We start from the raw sequence: 21,394 nt of genomic DNA, 5'->3' as shown, positions 1-21,394 counted from the left end.
GGGGGCGAAGTGGGGGAGGAGAGGGGAACACAGTGGAGAAGGTGGAGCTTTCATTTTTCAAAAAAGTGCAAATGAACATTAACAACAATGTGTTCTTTGGTGAAATAGCATGGACGTCCTGACCAGATTTCCCATCATCTCAAAACATGTACTTTTAATACATAACTTTAATTTCACAACAATTTGATATCTTAAAACCTACCAGCCTCTTCAGCATTCATTGCTCATGTAATTTAAATACTGCCAAGCTCTCAAGATGAGTTTTCTGTCATTTATATATGTACCACTCACTTGAGTGAGTTTTCCTGGGCAGCCTATTAACATCTGAATTAAAAGTTTAACTTTCTGTTCCAATGTCTTTTTAGAACTAAATAGATGCTATTTATACGTACTCAATAAAAAGTACTTACACTGGTTTAAGTAGAAAGCACTGATTGTTAAATCTACACAGCTCTAGAATGATCAGGATTCTTTTGAAAAAGCTATTGCCACTACTCAGCTGTAATTTTAACGATGGAGTTGTTCATTTTGTCTGAGTCAACTAGCAGTGAATGGTCATTAATTCTAATGCTACACATCTGTTTAAAATATTTAAGGCATATACAGACAGTGACAGAAAAATGTATACATATTTTAACAAAGGAAAAAACTGTATTAAAATTGTAATACTCAGTATATGGTCATGTTTGACTTCTGCAATTACAAGAGGTGCTCAAAGTGGCACTTCTGATTACAGCGAACTACTGCTACATAGATGACATCTCTTAAAATGTGTATACATTTTTTTGGCACCCCCTGTATATATATACACACACACACAATTAGAAAACTTTGACCCATATGTTATAATATCCAATCATGTTATTTTCTTAACCTTTTTTTTCTCCAAACTCAAATTGAGAAAATATACATTTTCTTTCCCCTTTAAAATACTGGAAAATGACTTTTTTGAAAGAAGATAAAAATACTTAGTTGCTTGCCATAATGGTTGCACTTGATTAAAGTTAGCAGAAATTCTCCTAATGCACATATCAATATACTGATAAAATACTTGTTAAAAAAGGCAGTTTAGTGTGTATAAAACTAAACATAAGGCAGACTGATGAATGCTAAAACATAAATGCAAAACCAAAGTACAGGAACACAAGAAAAAACTAGGAAATCTTCATGAGGTGATATTTCAGTTGGGTCTTAAACCAGGTGTGATTTTAACAGGCTGTGACAAAAGAAAGGATATTAAGTTCAGGTGCAGAATAAGGGAAGACACTGGGACAGGAAATGGCAGGGGTACTGAGTGAACGCGCAGCCTTCGAGCCCCTAGAGCTTGAGAGATGAGGAAGGAGGGTTGAGAAGGTTTGTGAGAAGGAAGGAATAGCTTGAGCTTCATACCAAACTTTTAAGGGTTTGAAAAGGAAATTACCAAATGATCCCTGAGATAATCCTGGGGTAGGTGAGAGTGAGGGGAGAAAGGAGAATCTGAGAAGAGGGAGACGTTGTATAATCTGCATCAAAGAAAAGCCTCACTGACAACAGAAGGAGTGGTAAGGAGGGGTACAAAGGAAGACGGCCTTTGCAGTGGCTTGGCTTTTAAATGAATGACTGCATAGAAAGAGGCAAAGTAAAAACACTAAGGCCAAGGTTTCCAGCCCGGGAGGCTGTGGAGCTCATCACGGGAAGAGGAGCACAGGAGGAGCGGCAGATTGTAAGGTATGTCACACATCGTGCCACCCGCACTGTGGCCTCCCCACAGCCTGGATGGCACGTCTCTCAATGACCTGAGGACCCTGTGTGTCCACAAGTTGGAGAGATGTGGCCCTGGCCTTGGAATCAGTCTGTCTTGTGACATGAGCTTTCACACATTCTTGTCTTTAAAACTGCAGTGTAAAATTCACTTAAAATGACAAATGTTTCTTAATTGTAAGTCATCATTTCTTGACTCTAAACTACAATGACTACCCCATACTAGGCGGCATGCAAAGCTAGAAATCCAAGCAGGAGCAATGTCCGCTTTCCACCGAGGGAGCAGGAGGACGCTTACTGAGGCCGTGTAGAGGGTCTGATGATATGGACTGAAAAAAGCTGTGTACTTTCTGACTCTGTAGAAAAGCTTGTGACGAAGTTGAGAATAGCTGCCTGCATATAAAGAGAAAAGAGGTATGTTAATTCCATGTACTATAAATCCACAAGAGTCTCAGTTTAGACTGTAAAGCAAATTTAAGTGGCAGGTTAATTAAGGTAAAATGTATTATTTCAGCCTTATGCCCAAGTAGTCAATAGCTGCCTTTCTGCTCAGAAACAGAACTATACATTAATTTCTTTCCTCTTCCTTCATAGGTGTTACTTGTCATCAGTTGGCTATACCATGAAAACATCGCCCTACAGTCTGAGCACAGGAGGCTGGGAGTTTGGGATCCTAAGAGTCCTGGAAACTGTGGGACGCAGTGGTCAGGTAAGTTACACGTATTACTATACATCCTAAGGCAGGACTAACTGATGATCCACTTCAAAGTGCATTGGACCATGATCCTAAGCTGTTATCTTTGAAAACCAGCCCTCTTCCTATTTTATTAATGTAATTCAAAGATTCCAAGTTGAGTTCTTCCCTACAAAAGGAGCCATAGTTACAGCACAGTCTAATGGAAAGTTTACTCATGGATCTGAACAGCAGCTCAACCACTTAAAAAGCTCAATCACCCTACACAAGTAATCTAGTCTTTCAGCTTCAATTTCCTCACGGGGAACTACCACCAATAATTCCAGGTTATGACACTCAAATAGGATAGGTAAGTTAAAACTGTCACCTACTGTTCAACAAACAAATCCCCTTCCATTATTTTTGAACACTTTAAATGCTCATTTAAAATTTTAATTCTTAATGTCTCCCTAAGGTTTTTGACCTACCATTCAGGTTAATTATAAAATCATTAAATACTTTACCAAGAGATGACCCTCATGGGCCAAAGTTGCCTTGAATGTAAAGCAAAACTGCTTCCTGGTACTCAAATGTGGAGGTAAACATTCAATAGGAAGACAAAGAGAGGAAATGAAGAGATGGAAGAAAAATTGATAGGCGGTAAGGAGCTAACCTAAATTTCCAGGTCTGACTACATTACCTAAAACTGGGTATTAAAATCCAAAGCAATGGGGGAGCTCACTACCCAGTCACGTTTACAAACCAGTCGGTCACAGGCAGGCACACCTTCAAGGCAAGGCTTGAGTCCCAAGAGACGGCCCAGAACCCACCCAAACTCCACACCCACTGCAAATCCACTGTGGGCACCACACTGAGACGCAGTACAGACAGAAGTCAAGGCTCATTGACGCATGACCACAGCACGGTCATTGCACCTGTATTAAAAAGTCAGAGTGGCCATAAACTACTTGATAAACTAAATCCAGGATTACATTCTGATATGACAAGTCATCCAACCCCAAATGTACATTTTAGTGCCACATGTTCATTTTCCTAATTTACATTGTATTTGGAACTCAATGCAGTGTGTCCTTTACCGGCCCATCACTGCTTCACTTATTAACTCATTTCCTATTTTCTCACTTGCATTTCCTTCACCCCCTGCTTTATAATTGCTACATTTAAGTGACAAATGATAATGACACTAATTTAAAATTCACAAACTGAGAATGAAGTGTTCTAACATCTGATTAACTGTGTTGAGACCAGAGGCTAGCCATACAAACGAATCAAAGATTTTTTTGAAAGGGAAGTATTAGAAAAAATATTTTAAATATATAATTTTTGAGGGGAAAAAAGCCTTTCCAAGCAGGACACAAAACCCTGAAATCATAAGAGGACACAAAACCCTGAAACCATAAGAGAAAAGACTGATAAATCCGACCACAATACATACATAAAATTTTAAACTATCTGCATGGTCAAGAAATGACAAATAGGACTCCTTTCTTTAAAATAACACATAACTCTTATAAATCGCTAACATTAATAAAAAAAAGTGGAAAGGACTGAAAAAGCCATTCATGGGCAAGTGCAAATGGCCACTCACACAGATGAATATGAAATAGTCTTCCTTTTTCAGACAGACAAAGATGAGAAACAGAGCATTTCATGTCTGCTGAGGCATGGAGATACAAACACAAGGCTTTCTAGGGCATAAAGCATTGCTACCCCCTCAGAAGTAATTTGGAAACCTTGCATGTTAAAAACTGCATCACTTTTGACCAATTACAATTCTAGAAATTTCTCTTACAGATCAATATATCCAAATGTGTTACAGGCATATATGTAATGTTGTAGTTTTACTAGGTTGGTGCAAAATTAATTGCGGTTTAAAAGGTTAAAAACAAATGCAAAAACCACAATTACTTTTTGCACCAACCTAAGAAAATATTTAGGAACAACCAAAATGGCTGTAAAACACACTAATTATGGAACTAAAAATGAAATATGTAGAAAATAAAAAAAGGGGTGGCAATCTTTTTACATGTATTAATACATATTACCATGTCCAATATATTTAATGAAAAGAGTAACTGGCAGAAAAGTGTATAGTCCAATTTGCACAAAGGAAATACATATATGAATACATAAATTCAAGGGTGTATACACAGAAAACTTATGAAAAAGTTACATAAGATTTCTAATAAAGGCTACTTCTAGTGAACAGATTTGGAGAAAGAGAAATTAAGGACCTTTCACATTACACCTCCCTTGGCATTCTTCACTAATAGCTTTAATAACACCTTTGTAGTAACAAGTGTCACACTGTCACACACACACACACACACACACACACACACACACACACTGGTCATCGCTGAGGAAACCCCTAAAAGCTACAACAAAGAGTCAGACACACTTACCTCTAATTTATGGTCTTGGCCATAAATTCTAAATTCTAAAAGTGGATCTTTGTGGAAATATTTTCTCTGGAAAACCTCAAACTTACAGAAAAGGTGCAAATACAGAAACAAGGATTTTCTTTTCTGAACCATATAAATAGCTTATCTCTGATGCCCCAACACATGGAAAGCCATTCTCCTATAATCAATATCAGGACATTAATACTGATAACTTATCCTCAGACCCCACTGAAGTTTTGCCGGCTGACCCGGAAGTGTCTTTTCACCACAGGCACCCATCCAGGCTAGCCCCCCGGCCCTCCCTGACTCCCATGGCCTCATGAGGACAGCCCAGGCCTTTGGTTGGATGGTCCCAATCCGGGTTTGTCTGACATTTCCTGGTGATCAGAGCTCATGGCAGGCACGTCACAGGACGGAGGCCGTGTTCTGTCACTGCAGCCTGTTGTGTGGTGGCGACTGTGACTGGCCCCTCACTCCTCAAGTTCACTTTCCGGGATTAAAGTGGCATCTGTCAGGCTTCTCCACTTTCAAGTTACTCTTCCTCTCTTTATAAATAAAAAGCATGCTTCGTAGGAGGACTTTGATACTGTAAATACCCTATTCCTCACATTTTCAATCTATTCATTTATTACTTATTTGAACATGGGACTCATGGTTTCCTCTTTTATTCAATGTTACTATTATTGATTCTGAGGCTCGGTTTGCCCCACATTTGACCAGTAGGACCCCCTTCCAGCTGGCTGCCGTGCGTGCCCTCTGACGAAGCTACATCATTCCTGGAGCTCTTCCTTGCTTTCGGGTACAACAGGCTCATCTTGTACTTTTCCTGCGCCAGCCCCACAATCAACTTTTTCTCCGAACAGCCTTAGTTCCATTCAGTGGGGAATGGGTTACAAGTCCAGCTCTAGACCTACTGCTACGGGGATGTGGCTGCTTCTAGATCCTTTCAATGAACAGAGCCAGGGAACGTGTGTACACACACAAACACATTTATTTCTAGATCGACCAACATATACCGAAAAGCATGAGTTTGCACCAGTATCTTCAATCAGACACTCCAGGGTTCATTCTGGTTTTTTCTTTTTCCACATTAGAACTCCCTGTTCACACCTGTGCTGGGGAAGCACTTATCACCCCTCTGATCACGTGCAGGCTGCCAGGGCGGAGGCTCCTTAACGCTGGTCTAGTCATGCACCGACCTGCCGGTCACTCGTCCACACTCACGTTCAGTGCTGGCTCCTGCCTCCCTGTCTTCACCCCGAGTTGTCCATCGTGCTGGGGGACTTCAAAGGCCAAATGGGGAACACCGAACACTCTTGGCTCTTTCGTGGCTGCCTTTTCCCCAGTGACTCCCTCCATCTCCTATCTTACTTCAGTCATTTACTTCCATGGTCACAACCTGGACCTTGGCATACAATGAAAACACTCTCCTCCCAGATTTCTGCTTCTCTTCCTCAAGAGCCAAGCGTTCCTTGCTTCTTCCCAGCCCCTCCTCATCCTGAGAACATGCACAGGCCCCTCACTACATTAAATGATACACATCTCGGCGCTCTCTCCTTCCCCCTGCCAGTCTGCTTTGCAAATATGGGCTGTCTGTCCAGAGGGCAGAGAAGAGCCTCACTTCTCCCTGACTCTAAGCCGTATATGCTCCAACACGGCGTTTACTTATTAATAGCTGCAAGTTTCCAGTAAAACAGTCCTTGTTTCCTCAGCCACCGCTACTTAGCTTCTTTCCCCTAAAGGCAAGCTGAGAGGGGTGAGACAACCATCCTAAACTGCACTCCCAACCTCTAACATCATAAGCACGTGTTTCACCTCAAAACTCACTGACACAGACATTTCATGCTCTCATCTCCACTTGGTTCTTTTATTACTTGATTATTCCCATGACGCCTGTTCTCCAAGCGCAGTTCACTCGATCACTCACCTATTTTCACTGTGATTCTAACTGTCTATCATTTTTAAAAAACTTAACACAGTTTTCTAGATTTCCTTGCCCCATTATCATTCTGTCAGATTCAATAAAGTCCTTATGCAGGGCAAATCTGACCATACACTTTCCTAACATTTGAACCTAAAGTGTTGGAAATATTAAAAAAAAAGAAAAAAGAAAAAAAAGTCCCCCCAGCAGGACAGACGGACAGCACTGTAATTTACTGACTTTCAGTCTCATCTAGCCCCCGAACCGTGTCCAGCTGACTAGGCTGCCTCGGTCAGGTGGGCCACATCCCCAGGGGGCTATTTTAAATCCGTTCTACTCTTACACATTTGACCCCACCCTCAATCCAGCCCTTCTTAAGCAAATCTCTACCGGTAGAAACAATACAAGCCATTGGGCAAGAGGTCCCCCAACTTCCCACATGGAACAGGTGCGTTTACCACAGCCACACCCACAGCTGTGCGGGATCCTTGCGCCACCCAGGATCCCCCGCATCTGTCTTCATCGCGTCCTCTCTCTAGGGCACATGGGCGCTTGGGGAGCTAACACAAGACACGGTTTGTGCCCCCCTGGCAGCATATGTAACACTCATCACCCCTATACCCACCTCTTCCAATAACCCATCAACCTCATAAGGGCAAAGATCTTAACCTCCATTGAACCTCAACTGCCAGGGCTGTGTCTCCACCACAGCGGTGCCCGGACCACGGCTGTGCCCGATCGGGCTGTGCCCAACCAGGTTGTGCCCAGACCACGGCTGTGCCCGACCAAGCTGTGCCCAACCAGGTTGTGCCCAGACCACGGCTGTGCCCGGACCACGGCTGTGCCTGGACCACGGCTGTGCCAACCAGCAGGCGTTCAGGAAGTGTTATTTCCTTTCACTTTCCTGCCCCCTGCCTAACCTTCTTTCCTGACAACTTACACAAAACAAAACAAAATCTCCAACGTTATGCTCTTGTACAAGGTTCTCTTTCAATAAATACTTAATGGAGTAAAATAAGGTTTCACCGACTATTTGCCTATTTTAGCAACAATCACTTTTGATTTCATGGAGGTGAAGAGTACAATGACAGATTAGCCTGGTGTCTTACTGTGAGCCTAGACCTAAACCAACACAACGACAAGAAGTCTACTTTAAAAAGTACCCCAGGGAAAGAATCTCTATGATGTCCCTTGGGCTCCCTTCTAAGTCCTCCCGACAGCCCGTGACCCAGTCTGTGTGTGACACCGCTGTGGCAGTTGTCAGGTGAGCTGTTACCTGAGGATGGGCTCCAGGTCGTGATGCCGCCGTTCCTCCCTTTTCAGCGAACCCTGATTCAGGGCTCTTAGGATGGTCTTGTCAAAAGTCTCTAAAGACAATTCCTTTGGAAGCTAGAAAAGAAAACAGCACAGCCAGTGTTAAGTTTCTCCCTTACTGGTAAATAGGTTACAAACCAGAGGCATAAATGGAAGCTCAATGCCTCCTGCTCAGTCATCATCCAAAAGCAGCTCCTTTTCTAAATCTTCACAACACAGAGCCCCACGGGGGCAGAATACGTGTTTCCACTAGGACAGCGTCGCCTGCCTTCTGTGCAACCTCAGGGCTCCCCAGAGGTGCTGGGGGCCCGGCAGCGCTCAGTGTGCTTCTGGGCCACGCCTGCACTTAGCTCACACTCTGAAGTCCCACACGCCACACTCCAGTGAACACCTACACCAAGGTTCTCTAGTTAAAGGGAACATTTCACGTAGCAGAGCCAGTATTTTTATCCTCAAACAGTCATCCGACAGGGGTTGCCTCTGCCTTTATAGTTACTACTACGTGCTGCCTCAGGCAAGGCCAGATTCCAGGGCTCCACACCAAATAAACAAGTGGATGTGAAAGACACGCTGGAAACTCTTAATCTGACTTATATATTACACACACACACACACACACACACTAACTGAAGGTTTAGTAACCTTTTCCTTGATGTGATGGAGGTGCCCTCAAAGCAATGTACAAGAAACCACCAAAAAATCATCACTTGGCCAAGAAAATTTTAAAATTAAAAACAGAATTTTAAGTCACTTTATTAACCAGTTTACTTTTAAAAACTTCTAATAAATTAATTCTTTATAAAACTAACTTTCCAAGTCTTTCAAGAATTCAGAGTTTTAAATTTGAGTTTTGTTTTTATTTTGTTCTTTAGATTCCACATATAAGTGAGATGATATGGTATTTGTCTTTCTCTATCTGACTTATTTTACTTAGGATAATACCCTCTAGATCCATCCATGTTGTCGCAAATGGTAAGATTTCATTTTTTTATGGCTGAGTAATATTCTGTTGTATATATGTACCACCTCTTCTTTACCCAATCGTCCACTGATGGGCACTTAGGTGGCTTCCATATCTTGGCTACTATAGATAGTGCTGCAGTGAACATAGGGGTGCATGTATCTTTTCGAATTAGAGTTTTGGATTTCTTCAGATAAACACCCAGGAGTGGGACTGCTGGATCACAAAGTAGGTCTATTTCTAATTTTTTGAGGAAACTCCGTACGTTTTCCATAGTGACGTACCAATTTGCAGTCCTATCAATAATGCATGAGGGTTCCCTTTTCTCCACATCTTAGCCAACACTTTTTAAAAGTTATTTAAATTTGACTTTTGATAACTAGTCTTTGCAATTAACTCCTGAATTACTGGCACTCTCTAAAATTAAGAGTGGAACCATTAACACAGTATCTAAGGAGCCCCAGGAATATAACAATTTATACAAACTGTTTATATATATTATCTTTAATTGGAGAACCCAAAGTAAATATACTTTTGACAAAGAGACCTTGAGTGAATAATTCAGAAATGGAAAATCTAAAGAAAGTAGCAAAAGTATTACTAATTTTAGGCATAGTGACCCTATGGACTCCAGATGTTATGTGAGAATGAAACTTCTAGGTTCTATTAACCTGGTGTGGTTGAGGGCTCTGCTGGTATTCCACACACCCACCGTGGAAATCAGGTGCTCTGCCTACTCACAGGGAGAAACAAGTTCTGATCTATACATTTTCCAAAGAAACGACTATTCATTTCAGTATTTACATTTTGATATTATCATTTTAATATAGATTTAGGACACTAGCATACATTAGCCCCATATTTTAAACACCATTTCTTCTGAATACCTGTACCAGTCAAGAAAACCAGCTTCGTGGAGAAGTCTATTTCCACTACCGAATGGCTGGTGGCTCTTCCAAACACAGGAAGGCGGGAGTACGTAACTCCTTAGCCAAGTCAATGACTGACTGCCCGTATGACTGGGCAGAGTGCAGCTGTGCAGTCAGCAGTATCTCAAACTATTTCCTTGCAAGTAGTTTTCATCTTTAATTTCCAGAGACTATTTTCCAGTCCTAGAGGAAGGCATATTTGCTAAAAATACAGCTCTAAATCACATCTCCTCTATTTTAGTCACTCTTGGATTTTCTCACCTCTCGTCTTCGTTCCAGCACAGCCATCCTCCCACCTCTGGAGCCCTGGCTCAGCCTCGGCACAAGCTCAGAGTGTGGGAAGGTATTTATATCTCGCAATTGCAACCTTTTCTTTAAAAACATGGAGGCCTAATGGACAACCATCTACAAAACCTCACCACAATTTAGTTTTTGTAACTCCTTGTTCTTTCATTCAGTAAACAAATACTCAAACTCCACTTCTGTCCTAAGTACTGTTATCAGGCCCTGTGGATACAGCCTTGAAAGGAGGAACAAAACCCTGCGTCCATGGAGCTTCCCTTCTGGTCACAAGAAACAACAGACAGGGCGTCAGATGCAGCTAAGAAGTAGCAGGCGAAGGGAGCTAGGAGGGTGTGGCGATCCGAGGCTGCATTTATGTGGGGGAAAAGGGATCTGAAAGCAACCACCTCAAACTCACTCTCACATTACAGCAAACTACAAGTGCAGTTAAACAGCATCTACAAAAGTTAGAATGCACAGGTTATCAAAAAAACAGTTTTTTGCTCTCAACTTTTAGAGATGATTTTAAAAGGAAGGTAAAGAAAAAATATATATGGTAAACTTGAAAGTATATTTTATAATAGGCAATTAGTTTCTGAAAGTATGCAATGGTGCCGATTATTTCATATAACTTGATAAGGTATTTGTCCTATTTTAGAAAAATACTATATTCAAATGTTGACTAAGCAGAGGGAGATCATTAATTACCATGATTCTGAAGAGTGAGTTATTTATTTGGGGCTGTAATATTTTAAAGCACTTAAACTTTTAGAGAAATTATGTGACTAAAATGAAATCTGTCAAGACAACTGAAGCTTAGGGAAACCCAGTGGGAGAAACTCTGCCCAGATGCCAGGCCCCAAGTGGGGGGTCGGTCATGTGCTCTCGTTTAACTCTCTCAGCAAGGGGGACAGGTAGGTAGGACCCCAACTCGTTAAGTACTTAGCCTTGCCAGGTGGCAGTGCTGGACCCACCATGTCAGACTCCACAGTGCAGGGCATTTCAGCCTGAATGCTCTGCCTGCTGCAACCCACCCTCCAGCATCAGATTCTGTCATGGAAAGGGCAACAGAAGAGCGGGAAACGAAGCACGTTGCTCTCTAACCCAAATAAGCCTGCTCCTGGTTACTTGCCCTTAAACTTTGATAAATTTATTTTATCAAGAGAGAAAAGTCACAAATAAGCAGAAAAGGGTTTAAAAGCACATGTGTGGGAGAGGGCGGGGCAGCGCTTCCTTATTCCTCAAGGGGCTCATCAGCCCCGAGCCACTTGGTCCTTTGGGTGCTCACACATCCGCTCCCCCTCCCACCACTTTCTCCTTCCTCCCCACGCTTTCTGAAACTAACATGTCACATGCATAGGACCTCTGGCGACTGTAAATGAATGAGCCCCCCACATCCTCCCATCTTTACATGCAGTTAGGTCACTAGTTTAAGTGGGTAAAGGAGTTCTCAGCTCTTACCCAAGAGTTGGTTTAAAATAAGCCACAAGAAAATGGAAATGTTCATGTCATCCCTGGGTGTCTCACCCAGTGGAACTAACACTGTGACAGCACATTAAACTGTGGGCCACTCAGCCAGACCCACCATGCTACGCAAAGCTCTGTAAGCTGGTGACAGTAGCCTCTTAGCTTTCAGAATGAAGAGAGACGCATGCGCTCTCAAAGAATATCTTTATGGTGACAAACAGACAACTTAAACCCCAGTACTGTCCTGAAAATTCCGGATGTTACTGGTTCAATAACAATGTCACACCTTTACCTAAAAGTTAGTAATTAAGTTGGGAATATTTCCTGTTTCTGGACTTTCTATTTTATCTTCCTATAAACAATAAATTTAAAAATATTTGCTTATTGAAAAATAGTATTTTATTGGTTAGCCATTTACACCTATTCCCTTCTTTCAATATTTATTTCTACCCACACACTTTTCAATAAAATAATATTGGTATAAAAGAAACAGACAAGAGTTTGAACAAAACGAGCCGGTCCTCTTCTCCTCTGCCAAGTCCGCAAGCTGTTTCCATTATCCCTTATTCTCAATACTTTGGAGATTCTATCATTGTGAGGAGTAGAGAGGGACCTGGAACTCAAAGGAGGAACAAATGGAAATACATTTAAGGAAGTCCACCAAGGGAGCTGAACAGCTGTTAGGTCTGAGAACCACTAGCAAACGCAAACAAGCCTCATCTCATTTTGCAGACATGCTCTTTCATAGGAAGTACTCTTACAAGCAGCCACCAACAATACCCATCTCGGCAAGGAAGTAGGAACAAGGTTCCATTTCTTTAAAATGGGGGAAACCCTCCATTATTTGCTTATATTGGTAACGTAAAGTAAAAAAACAAAAACAAAAAAAACTTACGTTTAGAATAACATGGTATTTTCTACAGCTAATATTCATGGAGACTTCTCTAAAACATTTGCATACGTGTTTTAACTTTCCTGCTGTTTGTTTTGATATTGAGGTTTTTGGATTCTGTATGTTATGTAAAAATCATTTTAACAATAAAATCTATACTTTTACCTTCAGTAGAAATTCCTGTAGTTCTTGGTGGGTTTTTGTTACTGTTGTGACTGAAAGATCAGACCAATTTACCTGATTTAAAAAAAACACACATATGGTTATGTCTTAGGTGGGAAACGGCTGGGAAAAAGCCATGTGTAAAACAAAGGGCCTTACTTAAATTTTATGAACAATTAGAAATATAAAGTTAATTTGGCATTGCCATAATTTCTTCAAAATTGTTAAAATTAGCTGCGCATTGACATATGCTATTCAGAAAAATTTTAATAACGCCTTTCAAATTGCATTGTATTTTTTTAAAAAGCTGTCTTTATAAATATGTGACTATTTTAGTAATTTTTCAGAAAGGGAAATGACTTATACTTCTTTTTATGAAGTTGCAGGACTCTAAAATGATGCTTTGACAGTATACATCTATGCGCTAAGAAAAGATAAAAATTCTATCTCCTGGACCTTATGAAATACACATTCTTAAGAGAAATAACTAGGGTTAACTGCCCTTCTCTGGTAATACCATATTGTATTTTTATGGAGATGTATGGTTTATGAAGAGATATCATCTTTATCTCAATTCTTTAAAATCCTATTAAGGTGGATGGGGCAGGTGTGACTATCTCCATTTTCAGAGAAACTGGAGAAACTAAAACTCAAGGTTAGCTTACTTAGATTTGACCCTCAGTAAGCGGAAGAGCCAGACCTGAAACCTATCATGCCGCTTTACCTCTTGGATACTTTTAATTCAGTGGACCTGACTGATGGTGGACCACTAATAATTTCTACTTTACGATTATTTGAGCTAAGTAAATACTTGAACTATGCTAATATTTAAGCTTTACCAACTGATCGTATCATAATTAATCAGACACTTTAAGCAAAATGATGCATAATGAAACAAATTTTACCATAGGCTAACTGATATAAACAAGAGTTAGGTTCCTAGGGTATCTCATTAAATGTTGTAACAAAAAGCATTAAACGAAATGATGTTATTTGAGGACCTGCTGTACATACAAAATATTATATAGCAACCCTCAAAGCAAATATCCTTATTAACTGAAAAATCACATCTTTTAAATGATTTTTCATTATTCAAATGTTGGTTCAGCAGCTACTTGTGTCGGACCCTGTCCTCAGTGAAAAGGACACAGGAGTGGACAGGCAGCAAAGCCTCTGCCGGCTGAGCTCAGAGTCCAGTGCAAGAAGCACAACATACGGTGCCAAGAAAGCCCTCAGAGAAGGGAGTGTTTGAGCCCGTCTGTGAGTTGAAGGGACGTCAGCTGTGTCATGGTCCAGAGAAAATGGACAAAGACCTTAAGGAAGGAGCAAGCTAAGAGTTCCAGCAACAAAAGGAAAGCTGGTGAAACTGAATACAGAGAGCAAAGAGTGACTTGTGCCAAATGCTACAAAACTGTCAAGTGAAAGATGGAGGCAAGAACTTAAAATCTGCACATTGAGGCTATTTCTCCCACAAAGCAGAAGCCAGAGTTCTGCAATGCAGTCAACAAATGTACGGCATAAGTTAGATAGGGTGGATGACAGAGGATGAAGACTCCTGCTCTCCATGACATCATAACCTACTGGAAAGAAAACTGTGTAACCTGCATGTTAGACTCTGTGCAAGCTATCATGGTGGTAACACCTTAGATGAATGAAAAAACAATTCTGCTGGAGGATCAGAAGTGGTATCATGAGAAAGGCACAGCTACAGTTTGGCAAGCGATACCTTAGGAGAGGAACTGAGGTGAAGCACGGAAATGTGGCATCATTCCATTTGGCTTCAAGGTGTATACATTCCAACCTTAGAAGGAAGGGCTTACAGGGAAGCCCAAGCAGAGAGGAATAAGGAAGATGGGGATGAGGAATCCACATTACAGAGAACAGGCAAAAAGAAGCCGCAGGAGTAACAGAGCAGGGCTGTACAGTTAATGAGAACCCTCTGAAGGACAGAATGACTGGAGAGCAATTAAGAGATAAGAAGACAAGGGAACAAAGGCCAAGTAATACAACTATCACGGACAAAGAAAAAGAGGAGAATATCAGGGAAAACAATGCCAAGAAAAGACAAGGCCCATGATCCTGATTTAAAAACTACTGGTGAAAATGTTCACTTTTACTTTTTAAAGATATATCTTACACCTTAAATCTAAGGCTCTTCTTTCTTTTTAATGAAATTATCAGAGTAATTTTAATGCAGTACACTTTTTAAAACTTGGCAAACCATGCAAGTTGCACACTGAAAGCAGCATTCCCTTAATTAAGACAAACATATACATACGCATAGCTTTTCTAAATTAGCAAACCTCTCACAAGTTTTTCCAAAGATACATTTTCATTCTTTCCAACAGATCATTTAACACAGTACATGAGATATCTTTCGTGGGTGAGAGCAGCTTACTTTGAAGGTGTACTCCCAATATTTGTCAGCCCTTTTTCTCTGGACTCCTGTCAACATTATCTTCTCAATGTGTACAGCTGAAAGAAAGAAAACATGCTGACTTGTTCTACAGAGACTAGATATACATTTCAGTTACCAATGTGACAAACGCTACATGATTAAGCTATTTATCTTCATCTTTACTACTGCCCTTAAATCATGAAACAATGTGAAAAACCCCAGAAGCACAGCAATATGCCATCCATCCCCAAAGTAATTTTTTTCTATGTCCATACAGAGTGCTGAGTGCCTAAGTTGTTTCAAGCACTCTACTAAGCACCAAAGATCAAAAAGATAAATAATGAAAGGCCCCTAGAGTGAAGACTATTTTTCTGGCTGCTAATCTTCAAAACAGTAATTCAGACTACAATAAATCCAGCACATCAGATTCCTCCACGAGAAGCAGTACTTAACAATAATGAGGCTGGCAGTAATGACGATGATAAAGGGCACGGGGAAGAAGTTAGGAAAAGTGACTCAACAGACTGGGGTCAGGTTGGATTCGGGCGACAGGAGATGGAGAAGAGGGAAGGATTCACTTTGCCTTAGAGGAAGAAGTTAAAATAGATGAAGGAGAATATACAAAGTAACAGAAGTATACAGGAAGAATTAAGATTGTTATAGATCACGGAAGGTGGGTCATCAGAAAGCAGGATACATAAGATACAAACATTTGCTGGTACACAGACATTCATAATAAACTAAGGAGATTCCACTACCAGTATTTTGTGCCAACTTTCCAAATATATAGCGTGTGCTGCCTGCTTCTGAGTGTATGTCCTCCTACTGGGTGAGGACCACCGAGGACAGAGACAAAGGAAAGTCTCAAAAGCCAGGTGAGAAGCCTGCAAAGTACCTCCTCAGAACTGCCACCCAAGTAGGGAAAGGAGGGTCTGCTGCTTTCAAAACCTTTTCTATTAAATTATGTAAAGGATGATGCTATTAAATAAAAGCCATCTGAACTATGTTCAGAAATATAAAGCAGCTCCACTTCTGCAAGTCGGGGGCTACAGGGAGGGGACAACTAGGGCAGTGTGGGGTTCGGGAACACAGGTATGTCTTCAGCCTTGATTCCAAGTTATACCTGCCGTGATCTATCAGAGCCAAGATGAGTAAGACAAAAGAGAATGTGGTGAGGAATGGCTGGTAAGGGGAGACCATTCTCCAACCCTCGTTTAAAACTTAAAAGCACAGATCACATACATTTTTTTAAAAAGTAAGAACATAAGAAAAATCATCTGCAGTACCACCACCTTAATTGTTAGCATTTTGATGTAGTCTTTATGTTAAAAAAATAAATAAATTTTTTTTCAAAGGACCTTCATTGTAAAACCAAACTGCTTTAGCTACTTGCATATTTAGTGAGCTTTGGTGAAACAGTTAGTCGATGAGTCAAGTCGTTTGATAGTCTTGAATAGAAATGATAATTATGTAAACTTTTTAAAACATTAAACATTCTCGTAGGAAAAATGTATTACACAAAAGGATTATCACTGGGACTAAAAACAGACAAATATTGTTCCTTCAAAGCTGCTATCACTGGGTGTGCCGCTTCTCCTCTCTCCTCCACTCTTCCAGGCTGCCTAGGTGGCCGTCTGCACTTGCCAATTCAACGTTTCCCTCAACACAGGGAATGGACTCCCTGGCGCTGAGAAGACAGTATCTGAACTCATTTCTTTTTCCATGGCACTGTCTTTTTATTCCCCCATCCCAGCCTTCTTAAAAACTGTATTGCAGGAAGCATGGACTGGCAAGGAATATCTTCACTCTCTTGCAGTGAGCTTCTGTAAAATTCACCTTTTCAGCAGATGTTGAGCACATTCTACAGATAAAGCCCAATACTAAATACCTTGGGAATACGTTAAGGTCTCTGCCCTCCAGAGATATGCAACCAGATTTAAGACAACTGACTACAAGGCAGTCAAACAAGCTCGCACTAGGACCGGCCAAGTGCGGGGAGCAGGAGCCAGACGCAGACTCAAAGAAGCGGGAGGGCTGGTACTTGAGCTAAACCTCAGACCAGTAGGATTTCTGTGCTCCAGAAAGGAGAGAGAAGAGGAGAGTTAACCAATGCACCCAGCACTCTGCAACCTTTCCATGTATGGATGCTTTAAGTTCACAAAAAGTACAGCATACCTTCTCGCTGGGTTCTATGAGGTGCCACAGTAAGTCCGTCATGAGGTATTGGGGCTTGTTCTATGAAACTGGCCTCGGTGCTTTGCATGTAATCGCCATGAGCAGAGTTATTCTGGATGAGAAAGAGGGGCACATGTTAATCTATACCACAGACTAAGAACAGTAAATGCTATAAAAATAAACCAGATTAAAGTCTTATACCTTTTTTTCAATTACAGCTGCCATTCAATATAATTTTATATTAGCTTCAGGTGTAGTGTAGTGGTTAGGTATTGACATAATTTATGAAATGATCCCCCAATAAGTCTAGTACCCACCTGGCACCAAACATAGCTATTACAATATTACTGAGTATATTCCCTATGCTGTACTTTACATCCCGTGACTATTTTGTAACTACCAATATGTACTTCTTAGTCCTTTCACCTTTTTCACAGAGCCCCCAACCCCCACTCCCATCTGGCAGCCATCAGTTTGTTCTCTGTATCTATGAGTCTCTTTCTGTTTTGTTTGTTCAGTTATTTTGTTCTTTATATTCCACATATAAGTGAGATCATATGGCATTTGTCTTTCTCTGTCTGACTTACTTCACTTAGCATAATATCCTCTAAGTTCTTATACTTTTAATAGCAACCATTTTAATAGCAAGTTTTAGAGATCAAATAGGTGATTACACAGTAAAGGCAGAAAGCCGCAGTGTCAGAACAGTAAGGAAAAGGAGAAGTATCAATATTTATCTTCATTTAACAGTACTATTCTATCAATTACTCACTGGCCCAGTTTTCTTGGGACATACTACACATTACTATTCAGAATTGCCAGTGTCAATTCTATACCAAAGTGAACCAAAATTGAAGGAACACATATAAAAGATGGTACCCTTTATGCTAATCCCCCATATGTAAGGTACCCTGTATTTTTCACTTTAATTATTATGCAAGTTTTAATCATTACTTGGCTTTAGTGACAGTCTAACAAGATGCTCTGTTAGGAAAAGTCTCACAAAAGGTATCATCAATACATGTCAAATTCTTGTAAACAAGAACGTGTATGGACAGTGAGTCTACTACTGTTAAACCATCTAAATAGCAACTGGGTGCTCTACTCCAACTGAGTTTGCTCAGCCAATCATTAGTGAACTGGGCTAAGCTTTATTCATAGAACTGCTCCTTCAAGCAATAAAGAGCACGTCATCTTACACACAGCTCTCCAGAACTCAAGCACTGTCGTGCGGATATTGTTACTATAACACGATGGTTTAACCAAAAAATAAAACAGCCTTAAAACAGTTCTTTATCAAAACTCACACCTTATGCCCCTTCATGTCCAGCATCTTAAAACATTACTCAGACCAAAATCACCTCAGTTTCAACTATCAATTACAATTTTATACATCTGTAATAAAAATACGTTCATGTCTTAAAATTGTGTAAAGAAACGAAGCAAACAGAACAGCCGAGACTTCCCAAGAATCCTAATTTTGTTCTGCTGTCAGATCAGGCATCCTGGCCTGACAAGGAGTCTGAGTTGCCAGCTGACAGCTCTATTTCTGGGAATAAAGCATCACATTAGATACTCCTGGCAGCTAAGCTTCAGCCTTACACAGTAGTTTGTCTTCCTCTAGAAACCCAAGGAAATAAAAATTGTCTACCAGAACTACTGTGTTTCCCCGAAAATAAGACCTAGCTGGACCATCAGCTCTAATGCGTCTTTTGGAGCAAAATTTAATATAAGAGCAAAAATTAATATAAGACCCGGTTTTATATAAGACCGGGTATAATATAATACCAGGTATAATATAATACCGGGTCTTATATTAATGTTTGCTCCAAAAGACGCATTAGAGCTGATGGTCTGGCTAGGTCTTACTGTGTTTCCCCGAAAATAAGACCTAGCCAGATAATCAGCTCTAATACGTCTTTTGGAGCAAACATTAATATAAGACCCGGTCTCATTTTACGGTAAGACCAGGTGTGATGTGATGTGATGTGACGTGATATAACATAATACCGGGTATAATACATTATATAATACCAGGTCTTATATGAATGTTTCCTCCAAGAAACTCATTAGAGCTGATTGTCTGGCTAGGTCTTATTTTCGGGGGGAAACGGTATTTTTGGGGAAACACGGTACATAATGAGAAAGAGGGCACAGACCTCTTAAGTCAACATCTAACTTTTGAAACATTTAGCATGATGGCATTCAGCAATTTACAATATTACTGATTTTAAAAAGGAACATATAGGAATTCTTCTCATAATAAGAAAATCATGTATATCCTAACCCAGACCATGTAATCATTTAATACAGAATAATAAAACCACATTGGCCTGACAGTGCTGTAAGTACTTTAAAAATCAGTAAAGCACTGTAATCCTCTCAAACACTTGTGTTAATTGGAAGAAGTTTAGTTGAATAGGTTAACCATTTCTTACAGAGTATTTTCCTACCTTGCTTATATGTGGTTCATAAATTAAAAAATCACCCTTTCAAAAATAAACAAATGTAAAATACGCAAAAAAAAAAACAAGTTTTCATTAGGGAAATAAAAAAATCAAAACCACAATGAGATACCACTTCACATTCATTAGGATGGCTATTGTCCAAAAACAGAAAAGTATTGACGAGGATGTGGAAAAATTGGAAGAACGTTTCTGCATTGCTGGTGGGAATGTAAAGCATGGAGGCTGCTGTGGAAGATAGTACCACAGCTCTTCAACAAATCACCGTATGATCCAGCAATTCCACTTCTAGGTATATACCCAAAAGAAGTGAGACTGGAACAGATAACTTGTACTCTAATGTTTATAGCAGCATTATGCACAATAGCAAAAAGGTGGAAACAACTCAAATGTCCACTGACGGATGAACTGGTAAACAAAATGTGGTACATACACACAATTGAATATTAGCCTTAAAAAGGAAGAAAATTCTGACACATGCTACCGCGTGGATGAATGACAGACACTAAGGCAAGTGAAATAAGCTAGGCACAAACGGACATATAATGTATGATACCACTTATGTGAGGTACCTAAAATAGTCCAATTCATAGAGAAAGTAGAATGTAACGTGTGGCAAGAGGAGACAGCAGGATTGGTGGTTACCAGGGGCTAGAGAAAGACAGGGTTGGGGAGTCTACGCTTAATGGATATAGAAGTTCAGTTTGGGCAAGTTTCTGGAGATGGATGGTGATGATGGCTGCACAACAATGTGAATGTACTTGGTGCCACTGAAGTGTACAATCAAAAAGGGTTAAAACGACAAATTTTGTTATATATATTTTACCACAATAAAAAAAAAATTAAAACAATTTTATCATGCTGCCCCCACAAATGTTATACTGAAGCAACCGTGAGAAAGTAGTTCGCTTCATGATCAAAATGGCATTTTTAAAGTCTGAAGTTACTTTAAGAACACAATTTAACCATCAAGAAAAAGCCTCCTGTTTAATAGCCTATGGAGAAAAATGGAGTTTAAGTTTCTATACAAGGACCTAAGTTCATCAACCCATGAAATACTACTAATTAAGTTTTCTGTTCCACACCCAAGTCTCAGCAGGTATCATTTAGACTAAGTTTAGAAATTATGTATAAAATTTTAAATGTTATTAGTTTAGTACAAATTTAATCTGAGCCCTCATGAGCAACAGAGATTAGAATCATGGCATTTACTAGTAGTAACAACAGTGAGTGGTTGGCCAGTTCTGCTGTCTCCTCTTGCCACACGTTACATAAGCCTTGCTCTACTTTGAGCGGGGGAAGGCTGCCATAAAACCTGAGAACCACTGGTTTAATGCAATCTTACAGATGAATTATATCTGTTTTCTCTATTAAGTTCAGATTCCCATGAAAATGCAATACAGATGACATGCCAGAATTGGCATTTTACAAAAACCAGTTATATCAAAGTGTCTGGACCAAATGAAAAATGGACAACTTTTGTCTGCTTGGATTATCAGGACGCTGAAGTTTACAAATTCTAAGTCTGCAAACATATGCACAAGAACACAAAGAACATTAGTGTGCACTATTCTCCTTTCTAGAACTCA

At 40.2% G+C, this 21,394-nt stretch overlaps 1 protein-coding gene across 3 annotated transcripts in view; it reads right to left on the bottom strand.

Moving 5' to 3' along the window:
• The window catches only part of ZCCHC2 (zinc finger CCHC-type containing 2), a 52,560-nt gene that overhangs the window by 20,291 nt on the left and 10,875 nt on the right, over nucleotides 1-21,394 (bottom strand). For 2 of the 3 annotated variants that reach the window (XM_019729322.3, XM_019729323.3), the window contains exons 2-6: nucleotides 17,341-17,452; nucleotides 15,166-15,242; nucleotides 12,771-12,842; nucleotides 8,037-8,149; nucleotides 2,039-2,133 (exon numbers count right to left, since the gene is read on the bottom strand). In XM_019729322.3, coding sequence (XP_019584881.2) covers nucleotides 2,039-2,133; nucleotides 8,037-8,149; nucleotides 12,771-12,842; nucleotides 15,166-15,242; nucleotides 17,341-17,452 — 469 coding nt within the window. The remainder of the gene's footprint in view (nucleotides 1-2,038; nucleotides 2,134-8,036; nucleotides 8,150-12,770; nucleotides 12,843-15,165; nucleotides 15,243-17,340; nucleotides 17,453-21,394) is intronic. The other variant, XM_019729324.3, reaches the window with a different exon arrangement.

This window comes from Rhinolophus sinicus, chromosome 4 (assembly GCF_057876585.1).
Source record: "Rhinolophus sinicus isolate RSI-liver-muscle chromosome 4, RSI-T2T, whole genome shotgun sequence".
NCBI lineage: Eukaryota > Metazoa > Chordata > Mammalia > Chiroptera > Rhinolophidae > Rhinolophus > Rhinolophus sinicus.
This window is presented reverse-complemented; position numbering and strand designations above follow the sequence as displayed.